Here is a 19422-nt window from a genome sequence, read left to right as displayed (position 1 = left end):
GAGGGCAGAACAACCCATCCGAATTCGCCTTTGTTCTGAAATTTCTCCAAGCACTACAATTAAAGTACAGGATCACCTTGACTTGGCATACCCTATCTTCTCTCCACTTACTCTACCCTCACTATCAGAAAAGAAAAGTTAATCTTGCTGACAGATTGTTATTACCTCTGATATTCATGTTCTTACTGAAGGGTCCAGCAGAGTTCTGGCAGTTTGTGTGCCAAACGCTGCTGCTGCTAGGAGACTGGGGAAAAAATGTGGCTTTGATCACCGAATGGAAAACTGCCCTTATGAAAAAATGCTGTAGTGTTCTTTGCACTAATCCAACCCCACCCCCAAATATTACAATACCGTGACTGAAGAGTTCTGGACTATTACTGTACTGTAGAATTCTGTAGTATTTATATAGGGGGAGTAGGTCATTGTGAAAATGAGAAGAAATTAATAATTAGATGGCTGAATCTTTGTTGCTGTGACATGCCCTAAAATCCAACAGCATCAAAAGTGGTTTTTAAATAATCCTTTTATTTTGGTGTCTTTTATGCAGCACCCCTGCTTACCATCTGCTAAACCTCTCTCCAAGCATATTTTGTACCTTATAATAAACGAAACCTCACTTCTTCCCCTCTTGCCCCCACCACAGAAAGGTTGCACTTAATGAAAGAAAAGGAAAAATCATATTTACCCAGTCCTTTGACAAACTTCATAAGGCACATAATGTAACTAGTGGCAGCATTGGCAAAGACCTGGATGTTGTCTGTGTTGAGAAATGCTTCAAAAACATCAAAAACTGGAGCCTGGCATTTCCCTGTGAAAACAGTAGGAGGTGAAGGCAGTTATTTTTTTTATTTTATTTTTTTTTTTTTATAAAGTTGAGGTTCCCTAGTTCAGCTGAATGTACTGTACCTCTCCTGTGATTGCTAGGCAACTTTCTGACAGGCAGATGTTGTGACTGCCTTGGAAGCTGCATCTACTTTCGTTTTCTCCTTGCTCCCAAGGGACTAGCAACCTGAGGGTACTCACACAACCCACTGGTGAGTGTTTTTCAGGTTCCCCTCTGTGCCTGATCAGCAGAGGAGTGAGTCACAGTTTCACAGATTCCAAGGCCAGAAGGCACCTTTGTGACCGCCTGTATAAACACAGGCCAAAAATTTCCCCCCAAATAATTACTAGAGCAGATCTGCCCCAGCTATAGAGACTTGTCTCTAGAGCAGGCTGTAGCACTTCATGCTTTTAGCTCCGGTTTAGGTCCCTGGTTCAATTCTTGGTGTTGCTGGCTGACATGGTGGCTGTCACATTCACAATCTTGACACTACTTGACAGAGGCATAACTGGTCTGTTATCCTGAGTTGAATATAAGCCTTTTAAAGCCTGCCTAATGTACATAATGGAGCTGAAAGACTAGATTCTAGCAGGCACATAATACATGCCTATATTTGACTTTAAAACATTTAAAAATACCTATTAAGTTGATCAAAAGTCAGAATAATGAATATTTCTCTATATAAGCGCCATAAAATTGACATGCTGTGTTCAGGAGAGATCTGGGACTGATATACCAAGACAGTTACAGATTAGACTTTAGGGGTTATGTGTTAGTATTATGTGAGATGAAGCTGCTCACCATCTCCCCTACACTTCTAGTGCTAACAGTCCTCCTCTTACAGGAGCTCCTGTTTCACACTGGGGGCAAAACGTAGGCTGCCTGGCCTGGGTGCAAAGACAAAAGACGGCCATAAGGAGCATCTTTCTTTCCTCCAGGAGGACAGCCGCAGAGGAACCTGATAGACCTAATGTTCCAGCAGCAGAACATGGCTTGGCCAGACTGCTGAACGGCTCTGTTAACGTCCTCTCTTTCTCACCTCTGTGTGTCTGCTATTGTCTGGCAGGAAACACAGGATAAAGTATTCAGAGATTTACATTTGTTTTTTTACTAAAAAATATCTAGATACTGCACTACTCCACAGTAAGGACCCAACTCACCCATGACACCATTGAGTTTTGCAGTGTATTGTTTTGGACCCTTATTGTAGATTATGGTCGTATTTTTATTTACTTATTTATTATGTCCTAGAGATAATGCAACAAAGAAACAGACACATCAAACAAGCAACAGAGAAAACTCGTACCCATAGAATACTCTCCAACAAGGTACTCTTTAAGCTCTGACTTGCTACTGCTGTGTACTGTTTCCAGTGCACTGAACAAGGGCCTCCACCCGGACTGGATCTGAATGGAACACACCTCTACCAGCTCTCCTATAGACGTGATCACCTGTTGTAGGCAAAGCAGAGAGGGCTTTACAAACATAAATCCATCCAGCAAAACAGGTGGAAGGAATGACTAACAGAAATTACCATACAAACATCTACAGAAGTAACTGAAAAATGTAGATTTTTCTATAGTTTTTTTCCAGAGAAAGTTACTTTTCATTAACATGTATAGGACTGGAGGTAGATTTCTGTTGAATAACCACATTTCTGCTCTAAGGAAAGAGAACAGCTAAACCACCAGGTATATATTCCAAAAGCCTACTGCTGCTTGGCTGCAATTGGATGTGACCCCTCTTTGAAGATGTGGCTCTAATGCAGTGTATACTAGGTGGAATCCCTTACCTCGTAAAAGAAGTAATTTCAACCTGAGGTGAGTCCTGACAAAGGAGCAGAGCAAAATATAGTACTGCTCAACACCACACTACGGTGTAGAAAAACCACTGTACTGAACTGCACTGGGGTGACAATGGTCAGGGCTCCTTTTACAGAGCGGAACTTATTACAAAAATAATTGTGCCCTGTCTACCACAGTTTGTGTTGGTGCTATAGTTAGGGAGAAAGGACCCTTCTGAAACCCTGAATAGAGAGACCACCCCATTAAAGGAAAGTAGGCAGATACTCTAGCCACTAGGTGTACACCTGAGACCGCCCTCACTGTTTGTATGGCACACAGGGTGTAGACACCATCATCAGGGTTGACTTGCCTGGTCCTGGACATCCTCATCACACAGCTCCAGCTGCATGATGCGCTCAAAGGGGCGGAACAGCGCCTCACTGAAGTGAAAATGAGGGGGCTCATTCCAGTCTGTCAGCACCTCGGTGAGGATGTCATGGATGAAGGAGACAGCCTTCCGAGAAACATGTCTCTCCTTATGACAGGCAGCCTACAGGGACAGAAGGGATGAAGGAAGAAATACCAGAATTTTGGCCAAGCAAAAAAAATTGCTTTTCGATTAGATTGTTTTGGGGGAGGCAGAAGTAGCAACTTGATAGTGCCACGCTCCAAAAATAGCTCCAGCGTAGTATGACCAGAGGGTCCTACTTGAATGAACAGAGTGACTGTCCAATGGAAAACAAGGAGCTGTGTATCTGAGATGCTTAGTATTCTGGAGACGCAGGAAGATTTACTGAGAGTTCAAAGAAAGCACTAAACTCAAAAGTTAAAAAATGCGTCTACAATCATCCTGGCTTTTTCAAATTACTGTTCATTTGAATGGGTAACGTGTGAGAGATCCGATTTCTCTTCATTCTCATTGTATAAATATAATGTTTTCTTAAAAGGCCACTTACGGGTAAGGACTTTACTTAGTATGTTCTTAGACTCCAGAATAAAAGCCTCTCTGGAAAGGGACCTGGTATCTGTTTGGAACTAGCTACTGACAGCACAACAAAAATGACTAGCAATAAAGTACACTAAAAAAGAAATGGCATGCTGTCAACAGTACACTGCTCACTTGGCAAGAACTATTCCAAAATCAGGGCTGGAGTGAATCTGGACAGAAAATTATTCCATACTGGGGACTATCCAGGCATCTCTAAGCTCAGGCCCTTCACTCCATCCAGCCGCTTCTTCCTTATGCTTTCACCTATGCCAAAGTTCACCAACAGAAAACTATACTGACCCAACATTTTGAAAGCGACAGGTGATTTTGGGAGTCTCACTCTTTGGATGCCCAAATTAAGACATTTTAAAGGGGCCTAGATATCAGAAGGTGAGTGCTCAGCACCTTCTGAAAATTAGGCCCCTTTAAAGTATCTGAAGTTGGGCATCCAAAGTCACTAGTCATTTTGAAAATTTAGACCACTTGTACAGTCAAAACATACCACTATGGACACTTTAACAGGCCTTGACACCTGACTTCAAATATTTTCTTTAACGTAGATCTTAAACGCCTGAGAAATGTGCTTCCTGTGCACCTTAAAAACCCGAATGCATGACGACACATGTTCATTAACATAAACAAAGTTCAGGTGCACATACTTATTCATGTGAATGACATACACCCAAGAAACCCAGCTCCATTACATTGAAAACTGTTCTATTATTTTAGGCACAACTAGTTTCCACAGGAATATAGGAATTGCCATGTTGAAATAGACCAATGGTCTGCCTCTGGAATCATGTTTCCAAATGTAGCAATTACCAGACGCTTGAGAGGTAGGTGTGAAAATGCCCACAACGTACCTATCTCTAGCTGTGCAATACTGCACCATTAGAAGAGGAGGGTATTTCTTCTTGACTCTAGCTAATGAAGAAGATTAATAACTCTTAAAATGTTATTCTAACCAGTATAACTGCAGATATTCTGCTTTAGTCATTTAAAGGTTCAAACTTTTTCTGAATCTCTCTAAGTAAGGTGCGTGCAGAGTATCTTGTAGCTCTGAGTGCCACAGGTCCTTCTTTCTCTCTCTCACCTCTACAAGATGAGGTGCCACCAGGCTCCAGCAGCGCATGAGGTGGAGCAATGGGCGGGATTTACTCCGTACAATCCTGAGCATGGCATCCCCAAGACGAAACAAATGGAGGGCACTTCTCCTGTCCTGGGTTGACTTTACCTCACCTACAGGAAAAATTAGGTGCATTAAGTAAATAAATGTGAAAATTAATGGTTATGACCAGAGGGGCAATTAACAGAAATTAGGTATCTGCAGCATTTCATATCTTCAGGTCTGGGTTGGAATTCAGATCTGGCCAAATTATTTGATTTTAATTACATACACATCAAGACCAATCCAGAATGAAATTCGGCTTAGCAAGCAGTCTGTGCTTGCAAAAAGCACAGGAACAGACTGAGAAAAAGACCTACGCTGTAGGAACAGCTTACATAGCTATGCATCTTAGACATGTCTCACTGGCTTCAAATATTGTGGATTTTTTCAAATGCATTTTTAAAGTGTAAACACTTCGGGAAAGTATAAAATAATAAATCAATGATAACAATAAATAATAATGTTCAGTACTGGTGAATATGCAGTCTAGGTGGGAAAGTGGTTTATGATTCATCCTGAGTACAACGAGTTGGCTTTAGAAGCCTTTGGTAACATTTACAGGGAAAAAGAAAAGGAGGACTTGTGGCACCTTAGAGACTAACAAATTTATTTGAGCCTAAGCTTTTGTGAGCTACAGCTCACTTCATTGGAGCATCCTCCTTTTCTTTTTGCGGATACAGACTAAGACGGCTCTTAGTCTTAGCCCGCGATTTACAGGGAAGAGAATTAACTGCAGTTTCTTTATTTTCTTAGTAGTGGAAGGTTGTAAATTATCTTACCTGAGCTGAAGAACACAGGACAAAGAGAACTCAAAAACATACTCTGCATCTCCCAACAGACAGTACAAATTCTTAATTCCCCAACACTTTGAAAACCATCCTAATACAAAAGAATTTCATCTCCCACTACTCTCAAAATGTTGGGAAATTCACATCACTGACTGGCTCAAAAGGATTACCCTGCTTTTATCTCTAATGGAGAACATAATTAGACAGCTGACCTCTTTTTGACACTGAAAACAAATATTTAAGCAGCAGTGTGCACTAGGCTAATTATTAATGGCATGAATCTTTAAAATGGAATTATTACTACTGCTAACATTTGTTGATGGAACACTGTGTAGAGAACACAGAGGGAGACCATTTATTAATAATAAAGTAATGCATGCTGTTGAGTCCTGGAGAGAGAAGACATATGAGCAGAAAATAACAAATTGAGTGTCATTCTGGAACAATGCAAAGTAGCACAAAAAACAATCTGAATTCACTCAGGGTGAAACTCACCCCTTTGCAGAGGGATAGTACTAATCCTGTGCTCCACTCAAGTCTCACTTAGATCTTGGTCCAAAGTTCTTTGAGTCAATGGAAAATTTTCTTTTTGATCAGGTCCTTATGCCCAGTCTGAAGACCTACGGGAGACTTAAGCATTGCACAGCCCTTGTGCTACAGAGGGGTGGTTTCCACACTGAGAGGGAGAAACCTGGAGAACATACCATCCCCCACCCCCGCTTTATCTTGAGAGCTCCTGTTGGGTGCTCTGTCTACAACCCACTCATGGCTTATTGCCATGTATACCCACTTAATGACATGTAACCTTCACCCGCCATCTAGGTCATCTCTGAATTTAGCCCATAGATGTTATTAATTTGGAACCTTAAAAGGACATTTAAAATGGATTGTTGTTATTGTTTATATTATAGTAGCACCCAGATATCTGAGTCAGGATTAGTGCCCTGTTGTGCTAGGTGCTATATCACAGAAGTTGAAAGCTTTCTTGGGCAGGGACTGTAGCTATCTTTTTAAAATGCTTTGCAATTCCCCTACTGAGGGATTTTACACTGAACTCTGTATTTTATTGTTGCCTTTCAGCTATCTGTCCTGGGTATATTGTAGCAAAATGAATACAAAGTAAAACATGTAAGAAATGCAGAAAATATACAAGAAACACCTGAATCTTTACGAGGCCTTTAGTAGATTTACCTGGCATTGCTAAGGAGTAATCAACTGTATCTGTGACTGAGTAGAAGAGCTGGGACTGAGAAGCTTTTTTGAGTTGGTATAGGAAGCCACCCAGAGCCATCAGGTTTAGCTTGTGAGCAGCATCTTCAAATAGCCTGTAAGCAACAGTGCAGAGAATATAACTTGAAAATGAGCCATGGAGGTTAAAGTTTCTATGTGCATTGAAGAACCTCACCTACATGCAGCCACTGCCTGCCAGTGTTAGCAGCAGATTAATTTACTGAGAGTTTATTAGTTTATATAGTGTTACTGAGTCCACTTTGATCCACCAGCTTTATTATTTTTGGTGGGAGGAAGAGCAGGGGGTTCCAAAATGAACCAGAACTCATTCTGGGGCTCTAGCTGTGCCACAGACCATTCTTAATCCCACCTCAAAATACATCTAGTGGTTTAATGCCACAATCTGTCTAATAGCGAACAATCCAAAACATGACATGGGTCAGCTCTTCAGCGGAGGTGAATTGACACAGCTTCATTATCTTCACAGTTACACCAATTTGCACCATCTGAGGAGCAAGCCCCAGATATATGTAACGTAAGTGAATTAATCTCACTGAGAAATGTAGGCCTGAATTTTCAGACACAGGAGCCTAAAGTTCAGCACCCAGCCAAGCGGTGTGATTTTCAGCAAGACTGCGCATCCAACGCTCCCCACTGAGCTGCTGCTTTTCTGAATTAGGATTGTAGTTTAAAACAAAAAAGCAACCGATGAAGTGAGCTGTAGCTCACGAAAGCTTATACTCAAATAAATTGCAAAAAGAAAAGGAGTACTTGCGGCACCTTAGAGACTAACCAATTTATTTGAGCATAAGCTTTCGTGAGCTACAGCTCACTTCCACTTTCATGCATCCGATGAAGTGAGCTGTAGTTAGTCTCTAAGGTGCCACAAGTACTCCTTTTCTTTTTGCAAGTACAGACTAACATGGCTGCTACTCTGAAACCCGTCAAATAAATTGGTTAGTCTCTAAGGTGCCACTAGTACTCCTTTTCTTTTAGCTTAAAGCTGTAAACTGAACTTTACATTAATGTAAAATTGGGTTTTTAAAGTCTTTATTTATTATGTATTTTAAAAAAAGGAGATCACAACACTATCTTGACTGATATCACAGTGAAATTCCATAACAGCCGAGTCAAAAACCAAGACAGCCAGGGCTTAATCTTGCTCTCATTCAGTCAACAGAAAATCTCTCCTTCACTTGAACAGGACAGAATCAGGTGCCTATTGAGGTCCACGGTGAAGCTGCATTACAAAATCACACCTATGTAACTAAGAGTGCTATTAAGCATTTGTATTATTCTGTGTCCTGTGCACAGTGTTGCAATTCTGAATTTAATAAAAAATGATGCAGCATACGAAATACACGACTTAGGCATTAACTATTTTTTCCCTCATAATTTACAAATACATTCCTCTTGGGGATGGAGCCTAAGCATAGAAAATTTTAGCAAAAAGGAGATGTTTATTTTTTTAGCATGTTACCAGTATGTGAAAATAAGATGTGCTAATAGAAATCTCAACCCCACCTCTACTATAGCATTGCATGCTGAGCAAATGGCATAAACATTTGTAAAGTCCAGAACTGGTAGCCTGTTTCCTTTACTTTATAGGAAGGCTCAGGAGAGGTTTCGAGAAGCCAAAATCAGGTTTCAGACATTGCCATCCATACCTGTCAGCCTGCGTGGAGAGGATAAGGACAGCCTTGGCAGCATTGCTCCCACTTAGCAGGCTGCTGCCGCGAAAGTCGAAAGCTCTGCCCTTGCTACCCTCCTTGATGAGGTCCTGGATGGAGATGGGCTGGATGATGGGATTATTGCTTAGGGTGGTCTCCTGCTCAGGGGTCAATTCCTGGGGAGAGTCTGCAGACGGATAATCCGCCTGCAACCCTCCTGCGGCCTGCTGCGATTGGGTTATAGTGAGAGGGGGCTGAGATGCGCCATCGCTGAAATGGGTGTGCTCCAGAGTGCTGATGTATTCACACACCCTGAGAACAAATGGAACAAGATGGACTGTGAATCCCTAGAGTCAGTCACGATAGAACTGTTTGGTTCTGCACTGGACTCGCTCCTTAAAGGTAATCTGGAAACATCTGTGGAATAATGAAGTCCAATGTATTTGTTTTACTGGTCTCTAATAGTGTCTGTCTCTGCAGCTAGTTTAATCATTTAGAAAACACATAGTGATGTAGGCCAATTGCAATAAAAGGGGGCACAAAAGCAAAAAGAATCCCACTACCAGAAAATGGTAATGGAAACCACTGACAGGTGGTCACGTCTGCTTTGGCGCCACTCTGGCCTATGGAGCCAGCCTATCTGGTGCCAGGCAAGTGGAGGTCTGCTATCATGTCATTTGGCCTGGAATTTCTCTGAAGGGGATATTGCACTTATTTACAGTCTGAGGGGGAGACTTCCAGAAGTGCCTGCTGGGGTTTGTTGTTCCTAAAGGCCTAGACTTTCAATGACCTTAGAAAGGAAGGATAGCCGAGTGGATAGGGCACTCGCTGGAGACCTGGGTTCAGTTCCTGGCTTCGCTGCAGGCTTCCTATGTGTCCTTGCACAAGGGGTGTTAGATGCCTCAATACCCTTTGAGGATCTAGGCCTTAGAAAACTGAGGCACAGGGGAGCTATCAGTACTATGGGGGATAATAGCACTGCCTTGGTTCACAGCAGTGCTGTGAGGATCAATATATTAAGGACTGGAAAGTACTCAAATGGGTGTATCTAAGATTATCCTTAGGTCCTTTTAAAAGTCTCCTCCTCATTCTCCTTTCACCCACTGAATTGCACTCAGTCTCCTAGGTCCACTCTATTTGTGTGCGTGGCACTGGAGCACCCTCCAGAATGATAGGGTGAATGCATACAGATTTATTTCTCTCTTGCTCTAGGTAGCGAGAGTTGTATTCTGTTAAAATACATTTTCTGACCTAAAGCCAGTAGATTCCTGTACCTGAACACATGCGGCCAACAGTCTTGATTGTGGCTTCCCATTTCCAGGCCCACATTGAGGATGGCATCCATGCACAAAACATGAGCAGGGTGCAGGCAGACTCCCTGCACTTTCCCAATCTGTTCCAGCTTCTGCTCCACTTTCTGTTTCACTGTCCCGTTAACAAGAACAGAACATTATTTAAGAACATCCATCACTTAAGAAACAAACAAACATTTGTTCTCACAGATGGTGGGGATGGAGAGGACTACAATATGAAAGAGATCTATATTAAGATGGCATTTTAGACAAAACATAAAAGCAAACACCTTTTTCAGATGTACTTAAAAAAATCCCTTTTTATTTGTGTGTATGTGAGAGAATGTACTGCTCATGGAAGGTGCTAAACTGACTCCGTTACAGATTCACATCTTCTTGTTATTCACAACAGCCGCAGCATTGCAAGACCCAGTGCAAGCTTCCTTCTACAGCTGGTTGGAATCATTTTTGACAATGTCTTTTCACTGAAGCGGAGATACTTCATGGAGATGTATTACATTTGACAAGTTCCATGACAGGAAGGTCTCTGAGGTCCAGGGTGGACTCCCTGGTCACTTGATAACAGAGAGACCCAAATCGAAAACCTGATTTTTTTTTTTTTTTTATCAAAAAAGACGTTTCAATGCCATTCCTTTTCACTGAAACACTGGAAAGGTCTGTATCTGTACCAAGGTGGAAAAAACACCAATTTTGAAACTTTGAAAGTTGTCACGAAACAGAATTGTCATCCTCCAGCCAGTTCTACTTCCCCCATATTGACTGGCCAATATGCCCCAAGTCTCATTTCCAGGGCTTTCTTCTAGGGGGTCAGAAAGTTTTCCACTCTCAGACTTATTCAGTCTTTGGCCTCTGCTGACTGCCACTTAGGGCCAGTTGTGATGGACATTTTTGTGTCATGAACTTCTATCCAGTGGGAACTGGAGTGAGGTCTCCAAATTCATTTAACTCAGGCCACCAAGTAAACATGTGAGGTTGACAACTTTGAGTGACTAATGATCTGCACTGGCTTTGAAGCAGTAATCTAGAAGTGACATACTTCTTATTCCATTCCTACATTTTTTCAGCTTCATCAAGCTTAACTTGCTACACTTTAGAGGTAGGCAATTTTAAACATCTGAGACTATGTAATGGTAAAGGATGTATATGTAAATAAGCAAGCTGAGTGAACGTAATGAAAAATAAGTAAGACTGAGCACATTTTGGTGTCCTGAATTCCTGGTAGTGTCAGACACATAAGATATACGTTTTTATAACTTATCATTACTCAGGTGCCACTACGGCTGCATTTGTGTCACCAAACTTTAAAAGATGAAACTTTAAAATACAGTTTGAGTTTAATGGTATTCAACTGAATCAATAGAAGATTTATACAGAATAAAATGGAGTGTGAAGTAATAACAAGATCCTGGTACAGTGAAGTCTGTGTGAGCTTAATGGTTCCCCTGTGTAGGTGTACGTCCCAAATATTTGCAAGGCAATGTAATGTGGCAGTGAAATCCCCCCCATCCCTACCTTTCCCATAACAAAATACCTTACAATGTCATTACTATAAGGAACATTAGATAATAAGGACTACTTGGCCAATATTAGCTACCTTGAGTTATAGCATCACTGGGCTCTTGGGCTTCTCTTTCCTCCTTCTCTTCTTGAACACAGGAGGCAGCAGCCATTTGGGCAAGGGCAGATGCACAATTAGCAGCAACCCCTACAAAGAGGCACAACAGTTATTGCTAATCAGCATTTTCATGTATCTTCTTCACTGGATTTATGCAGTCTTACCCTCAGATAGCATCATGAACAGAGCTATTGACTTCTACACCAGCTTTACTGTGCTTTCCAGTTTGCTTCCCTCTTCTCCAAATCCCCCCCTCCCTCTTAAGAACACTTACTATGTACTAGTTCATCCAATTATATGAATCCATCTAGGAATTCAGTCCATATTGATACCTAGAGCACAGCTCAGCCGGGCTGCCTTCCTCAGTCCATCCAGGCTCATACAAATGGAATCTTTCTCCTTCTGGTTCTGCTCCTTGACGCCTTCGGCTCCCAGGATGAATGCTAACCCTTTGGAGCTTCCTGCCATTCGACCAGTCAAAGGTGTGGATAAGGTATCAATCATATTCTTCCAGCAACCGATCAGAAGGTATCGGGCAAAAGCAACACCTGGAGTAAGAAATGCATCCATCATTTTCCTGGAAATTGAAACAGCTGCTGCTTTGTCATTAGGGGGAAACAGACCCTGTTCCTTCTCTACTTGCTGGACCATCTGATCTTTTGACTACAGCATAGGCTTTATTGACGTAGGTAGGCCATTTTACATTCTAAATGTTTGATCTTTTGATCTTGAATGTGTTTTTCTTTTTATGAAAACACAGTTAAACTATCTGAAGCCTGCTGCAGCAGCAGCTGTGATTACAACACTTAAGCATAGTAGGTTAAATTAATCCATGGTATAACTTCACTGGGTTTAGTCCCCCGTTTGTCTGAAGGCATTGCACACTTGAATAAATGCTTTGGGGTCCTATTGTATATTATAAGCCTACTAACGGTGGACACATACACATACACAATACAGACTCACTACCTGCCACAACAGAATCATCGGTCTTCTGGTTCTGGGAGAGAGGAGATTGTGTTGATGCAGATGCCATCAGCTGCCCACCTATTGCACTGCTCCCCAAGCCATCAATGTCTGCCAGACCATAAAAACACACACACGGGGTCAGAAGAACATTTCATATTGAACCACTGCACTAAGAGTTCCAGAATTTCTGATGGTATATTTTAAAGGGTATGATTCTCAGTTATACGTCTCTGGCAGTGTGAAGGGACCTTAAGGAGGGTGCAAAAGGGCCTTTGGGTAAATAAGAATGATATCCCTGAGTGTTCTCTTCAGTTCAACTTTAAATGATTCAAAGAGAAGGGCATCCATCACTTTCCTTGGTAGACCTCACTGATAGGAAATTTTCTCCTGGGGTTCATCACAGTTCAGGGTAAGCCACATCTTTGACTCTGCTAGCCTCTCTAAGTGGGTGCGTGGGGTGCAGGCCCATCTGGATTTGGGTACTGCAAACCTTATCTTTGGGAGCTGTGACCAGTGGGTAACACAGTGACCCAAAACAGCCTTTTCAAAACAAAGTATTGTTTAATCTTAACAGTAGGAACAAAGCATAACCAGAGAAAAGGGTTTTTAACACAATGAAAGATGTACACACATATCTATCTTACATATAGGCTTAGGTAGGCCTAGTAGGTTAGCCCAGACACTCCAAACTTTAGGGATTCGGTTTCAGTCTGGTCCCCAGCAGTCTCTGCCTTTGGGGGCTGCCTTTTTATCCATCCCAAAAGTTTTATGTTCCAGCCCTTCCCCCGTTATTACAAGCTGGACGACTGAACTCAGCATTGTTGGAGGTAAAACATTAGAATGAATGACACCTGTCCTTTATCTACCAGTAAATGGGGCTATCTGAAGTTACTGTTCCTTAATACAAGAAGCCTCTACTTGTACGAGCCCTGTGTAATCATATTGCACATAAACACGGAAACAGAATGTAGAATATTGATAAAATATTACAGGCATCCCCACCTCTTTCATAATATTCATCCTAAATTTTCTTTCTAGGGAAATTAAAGGGAGCACTGAAGTGTTTGTCAGAGGAGTTCTGGTTTTTTAGCTTCTTAGCAGAGTTATGTCTCAGCAGTAGCATTTCAGCATATCCCTGGCACAGTATCAATCTAAGTCAATGAGAGTTTAATCAGTGGAAAAACTGCAGGCTCAGACTCCCAGTATTTATGCTTGTACAGAGCCCTGGGTACACTGACATTACATTCCTGTGATATCATGAAACCAGTGACCTACTGCTGCTCCAAAAATCTGCCTGTGAAAATACAAATCTAGGATGTGAGCCCAGAACATAAAGAACATGGAATACTCTTTTCAAAAGATTCCCCCCCGAGAGACCTGCAGTGACAAAGGAGTTTCGTGTGTTGAACCACACTGTTCCTAGGCAGTTACACAGCTTCCTTTCCCATTCATCAGTATTTACCTACATGTGCTGGTCAAGTTTTAAAACCCCTTTGACTTCTTTCCAAAACTACACATTTTTTGAACAATAATGGCAGCTTGCTACTATAGAACACTGTGGGCCACATCTTCCCTGGCGTAAATTGAAATAGCTCCATTGACTTCAATCAGTTATTAATGAACACTGATGAATGGAGAAGGCAGTTTTTTGGGACAGAACTGCTAAGGAGCAGCAACATTTAGGTCTTATATAGTGCTTTACAAAGGCAGTCTGTGTTGTTGCCCCATTTTACTGGTGGGGAAGCTGAGGCACCAGGAGGGATGTGACTTGTTCAATGTCACCGAGCAGGTCAATGGCAGAGCGAAGACTAGAATCCAGGTCTCCTATGGTCTAGTCCATCTGCTCGATCCACGAGGGAACACTGCTTCCCCAGTCTAACCCACAACATTCTATCTTTATCACTCTGGGACTCTGAAGGAGAATCTTCTGAAAGGCACACACCATGTTCTTTATGTTCTGGACACAAATCCTAGATTTATATATTTGCTGATAGATTTTTGGGGCAGCAGTAGGTCATTGATTCCAAGATATCAAAAGAGGATCATTTCAGCATTTGCTGGAGGCAATCCCTCAAGCTCAGTTACACCAGCTGAGGATCTGTCCCTATAACGTTGCCGACAAAGCTACAGAGTTACTTTTAACATGCTCTGATCATTCAAACCAGTTAGTGAACATTCCTATACAGCATGTTTTTACATTGCCTAGCACAATTGAGCCCTGATTCTGATTAGAAATATAAAACTGGCCATACTGGGTCAGACCAATGGTCCATCTAGCCCAGTATCCTATCTTCCAACAGAGACCAGGGCCAGAAGCTTCAGGGGGAACAAATTGAACAGGGCAATTATTGAGTGATCCATCACCTGTCGTCCAGTCCCAGCATCTGGCAGTCAGAGGCTTAGCCTGCTGCCCATTTATTTAATTGGATGACACCTGTTCTTGTGTTCTGCAAACGGGTAAACAACACTTCCTTATTCACACTCTCCACACTATTCATAATATTATAGACCTCTGTCATATCCTCCCTTAGTCGTCTCTTTTCCCAGATGAACAGTCCCAGTCTTTTTAATCACTATTAATATGGAAACCTTAATCATTTTTGTTGCTCTTCTCTGTACCTTTTCCAATTCTAAGATATCTTTTTTGAGATGGGCGATCAGAACTGGATACAGTATTCAAGGTGGAGACGTACCATGGATTTATGTAGTAGCATTATGATATTTACGGTCTTGTTTTCTATCCCTTTCCTAATGGTTCCTAACATTCTGTTAGCTTTTTTGACTGCCGCTGCACACTGAGGAGATGTTTGCTGAGAACCATCTACAATGACTACAAGATCCCTTTTCTTGAGTGGTCACACTAATTTAGACCCCATCATTTTGAATGTATCATTGGAATTATGTTTTCCAATGTTCATGACTTTGCGTTGGGTCTTGCAGCACTGCCAATAAAAACAAACAAAAGAAAAAACAAAACAAAACAATCCTTTCAGAGTCTATTCAGTTTTTGGTCACACTGGCCATAGGGAATCAAGATATGGTCAGGTATCTTTTGATTTGATCCAGGATTTCAATACAGAGTGTCTGATCCAGATTAAACAACCGGATACATGCCATAACTGAATCCAATTTCTTCTCCACTGGCACTTTAGTGAGCACCATATTTTAGCACTATGGCATGTTGATCTACAGGTAACTGAATGAAGCTTAATGTTCAAGTATTTAATATTTTAGGCATCTGCAGAATGCATTCAGAAGTTAATCTGTACTGATACGAGCATAATACTGTATTCATATGGCCATGGTAATATAATACTAACCAGTCAACATGGTGATGAGCGGAAGATGGTGCTCCTCAGGGTTTCCCCAGTAACCAGCCTCTCCTAGGATGTTCCTTTCCAGTACCTGATGGTAGAGCTCCTCAACCCATGCCTGAGAGAACACCATCAATACTCCACTGGCCTGAACCTGCTTCATAAACTCTTTCTGCAGAGGACAATACAAATCCAAATGTAACATGACGTTCAGTCACCAGACTGTAAGCCTCAGCCAGCAGATCCACTACTCCTCTCTGAGTGCATCAGACTGCTGAGGAAATGAGGAGGAAAAGGATGGGGATATGGACCTTCTGTAAGAGTAAAAACTGACCTAGGACTAGATTGTGCCTGGCACATACACACCTGGACAATGGCAAGTGAGATGGTGCAAGGAGTTTTTCCCTCTCTTTGTGGCAGCTCATGTAGGAGATAGGCACAGTTACAGTTCCTGTGGTGAGGTAATTGGTGGGATTGGTCCTTCAAAACTTCTCCAGGGCTGTACGGGACCAAAAAGGGTGTGGGAGGCAGGCCATGGCCAAACACCCTCAACTTCAGCCTGCTGAATAGGACCTGAGTGTAGGGAGATGTGATGACACCTGCTGCTCTCCATAGGGCACATAGGCTCTGCCTTCATGGGCCAACTAAGCCCTTACTGAGGCAGGGCCCATTCCTGAAGTCCTTACTCAGGCCAAACTCCCAGTGACACACAAGGCCAAGTTCAGGCCTGGTGCAAGGGATGCACCCCTTAGAGACTTCAGTGGACATTCTGTAAGGATGAATTATAGTAATTGATAAAAAAACATATGGGAAATACTAATAATGTTCAACGATTAGTTTTGATAGTCACTGGAATCGAAATACTCTGACATTACTGTTAAGGACAGTTTCCCCCCTTCTGCCCCAAATTATGTCAACTAGAGCTAGGTTAATTTATTTTGGCCCAATAGTTTATTCATCAAAAAAATGCATTTGGGGTGTGTGTAACAAAAATGATTTGCAAATTTAGGTCAAATGTAGTGAATAGTTTATAGTAGCTTCATGATTTGAAAGTATCGGGTTAGTTTCTCTGCCTACTCTAAAATGGTTGAGAGGAAATGAACGTATTTCAGCTGCTCCAAATAAAATAAATACTGCATCATCAGCCACTCACAGGACTTTTTACTTCTCACCATGGTTTGTTCTATATTCCTCACTCACCAGCAACACAGGTGCTTGGGCAGGTTTCTTCCTGTAGTAGTCAGAGTTGGATAACTTCAGGTTGAGGAGAAGTGTGTAGTGTGAGACCATGTAGATACTGTCTGCATTCATCAGAGTCTGGAAGCTGAAATTGGGGTTCCCCTCAAATCCTGGTGAGAACATCATATCTAATGAAAAGGCAGAGTGAGCCCTCACACTTCAAATAGATTTTGCTCTGGAACAATCGTAACCTAATTCTAGTAAAAGACAGGCCTTTCAGTAGTAACGAATATATATTATATGTGTCTATCGTGAACATTTAATATAATCAATATTTTTCTCCATTCCCATCTCGCGTTTGATCCTGAATGGTGCTGAAGACTCTGATTCTAGACCAGCAAAGTCCTTAAGCATGTGTTTAATTTTAACCATATGACTAGTCCAAGACTTCAAAAGGTCATCTGACATGTTTAACGTTAAGCACATGATTAAATGGTTTGTGGAATCAGGAGCAAAGTGCTCAGCACCTTGCAGAATCAAGCCCCGTAACATCATCCACTCTTTGACCTAAAGTTAGAATTACAGGGAGAAATATTTGGTGCTAACCTCAAATTGTCAGCAAATGCTGGACAGCTCATGTAAGTAGCACAAAGAACTGCTTTTCAGTCGTGCAAAACATTCCCAACTCCACTTGACTTCAACAGAAGCTATGACTGCTCAGTACCTCTGAAAATCAGGTGTATTTAATGGCACGATCCCTTCTTCTCTGGCAGATATTAGACAGAACTATACATGTTCTTCCGGGTGAGTTAGTTGACTTATTGGTAGGAAAACATAAGTCAAGTAACTGGAATATTTATCTGAATCCTTGTTTTTGTTTTTAAACTATACATGGCCACAGTATTTTAGGGCCTTCACCTCTGTTGTTAAACTCCACTTATAGAATATTAATTGATTGATTGAGGGATAATGATCATCCTAGAGGAGTATATGATATGAAACAAGAAACAACTTCTGAGGTTGGTTAAATGTTTCAGTAAAGTTGAGTCATTTGATAACTACCCAGTGGTTTATTGCGAGAATACTCCTCCCACCATAAAGATCATGCCTGATTTTAGACAAGATTAAAAAAAAAATTCAATAAACCATAACATTAAAAAAAAAACACACACAGAAAAAAAAATAATGATTTTCTTGCCTCGTGAGGGTTTGAAAGTTCTGTGCTGCTGCTTCCTTGGACTTTCCATTGACGTCACTTTGGGGGCGTGGATAAGGTGAATAACTGTTTGAGGGCGGATTTAGAAAGTGAATAATTGTTCATGGGTGGGTCTAAAAAATGAATAACTGTCTAAGGGAGTGGTGTGTGTGGAAAAGGAGTGATGGGACTGGACATGTATTGTGTCCACAAAGATTTCCATATTACTTGTGAGGGGGAGATTGTTTGATATTCCTGTGGTCACACCTGGCAGAAATCTTTATCTTGTCTTGTAATAGTCCCCTGTTTGGCAAAACACTTCACTATGCGCTTAACTTTAAGTCTATGAGTAGTCCCAGTGATTGCAATGGAACTACCCATGTGTTTAAAGTTAAGCGTGTGTTTAAGTGCTTTGGTGGATTGAGACTATGATAATAAAACTTGCAGCTACAATATATCGATTTGCTACTGAAGGTCAGCTTATAAAAGATACATAGATACATGAAAGAAGAATAAGGCATTGAAGAGATATTTTAAAGAAAATATGGACAATTATCTTAGCACAAAATTTTGCATATAAAATGCACACAAAATTGCACACCAAACCGATGTGCACAGTAACTGCAATTAAAAGTGCAATAATTTGCAAAATTGCAAATGAAAATGGCTAAGCATGCATGCAAATTAGGTATGCATTTGTGTGCCCAAAGTGTTTGAAAATCTGGCCCCCAGAGTTACTGATTCCTCTACAACATGGGAAAGTGGCAATTCCCTCACATACATTTAATGGACTGAGCAGATGCTCAGCCTCAAAAAGGAAACTAGCAGCTAATGTGTAGGCCTGCATTCATGAACTATTTGCAAGGCATAAACACCATAAAACCCTGCCACTAACAGAATATGATAGATGACTGCTAACCATCCTGCTTGACACTGTTCCCTCTAAGCTGTGCGCGTGAGTGCGTGCACACAAATCCTAAACCCCGAGCACACGGCGAAACACCGGGCACACAGAAATCTGCACAGATGAAATTTTTTGCGCATATGGCTTCTCAAAAATTAGAGGGAACATTGCTGCTTGATTATCCAAACAAGGTCTCCTTTGATACAATTAACTCCTTGGTACCGTTCTGAAAATAGCTGTGTCTGCGTTTAAGGAATATTGGTTACTAATTTTAAATTATAAAAAGAGCTTCACCCATAACAAACTAACGCGTTATCTGGACGTGGACAACAATTCATTTAATTGTGTAGACAGGTCACAGAAGTCATACCACACAGATTTAATATTTTGCTTAAATCAAGATTGTGTGACGAGAGCTTTTTGCTAATCAAGTATTAAATTATACTGTATAAACAAGCACCCAACTTAGTACTATTAGTTTT

The 19422-nt window shown here is 41.4% G+C and overlaps 1 protein-coding gene across 1 annotated transcript in view; it reads right to left on the bottom strand.

Annotated features, from left to right (window-relative positions):
- ARFGEF3 (ARFGEF family member 3) overlaps positions 1-19422 on the bottom strand; it is a 115894-nt gene that overhangs the window by 20451 nt on the left and 76021 nt on the right. Inside the window, exons 13-24 of the mRNA XM_084624378.1 lie at positions 16863-17029; positions 15669-15834; positions 12349-12456; positions 11712-11927; positions 11359-11469; positions 9726-9876; positions 8449-8763; positions 6743-6876; positions 4689-4834; positions 2978-3157; positions 2130-2274; positions 686-808 (exon numbers count right to left, since the gene is read on the bottom strand). Coding sequence (XP_084480504.1) covers positions 686-808; positions 2130-2274; positions 2978-3157; positions 4689-4834; positions 6743-6876; positions 8449-8763; positions 9726-9876; positions 11359-11469; positions 11712-11927; positions 12349-12456; positions 15669-15834; positions 16863-17029 — 1962 coding nt within the window. The remainder of the gene's footprint in view (positions 1-685; positions 809-2129; positions 2275-2977; positions 3158-4688; positions 4835-6742; positions 6877-8448; positions 8764-9725; positions 9877-11358; positions 11470-11711; positions 11928-12348; positions 12457-15668; positions 15835-16862; positions 17030-19422) is intronic.

The sequence above is a fragment of the Lepidochelys olivacea genome (assembly GCF_965140295.1).
Source record: "Lepidochelys olivacea isolate rLepOli2 genome assembly, chromosome: 3".
Lineage (NCBI taxonomy): Eukaryota > Metazoa > Chordata > Testudines > Cheloniidae > Lepidochelys > Lepidochelys olivacea.
Note: the sequence above shows the minus strand (reverse complement) of the source record. Positions and strands in the feature narration are given on the sequence as shown.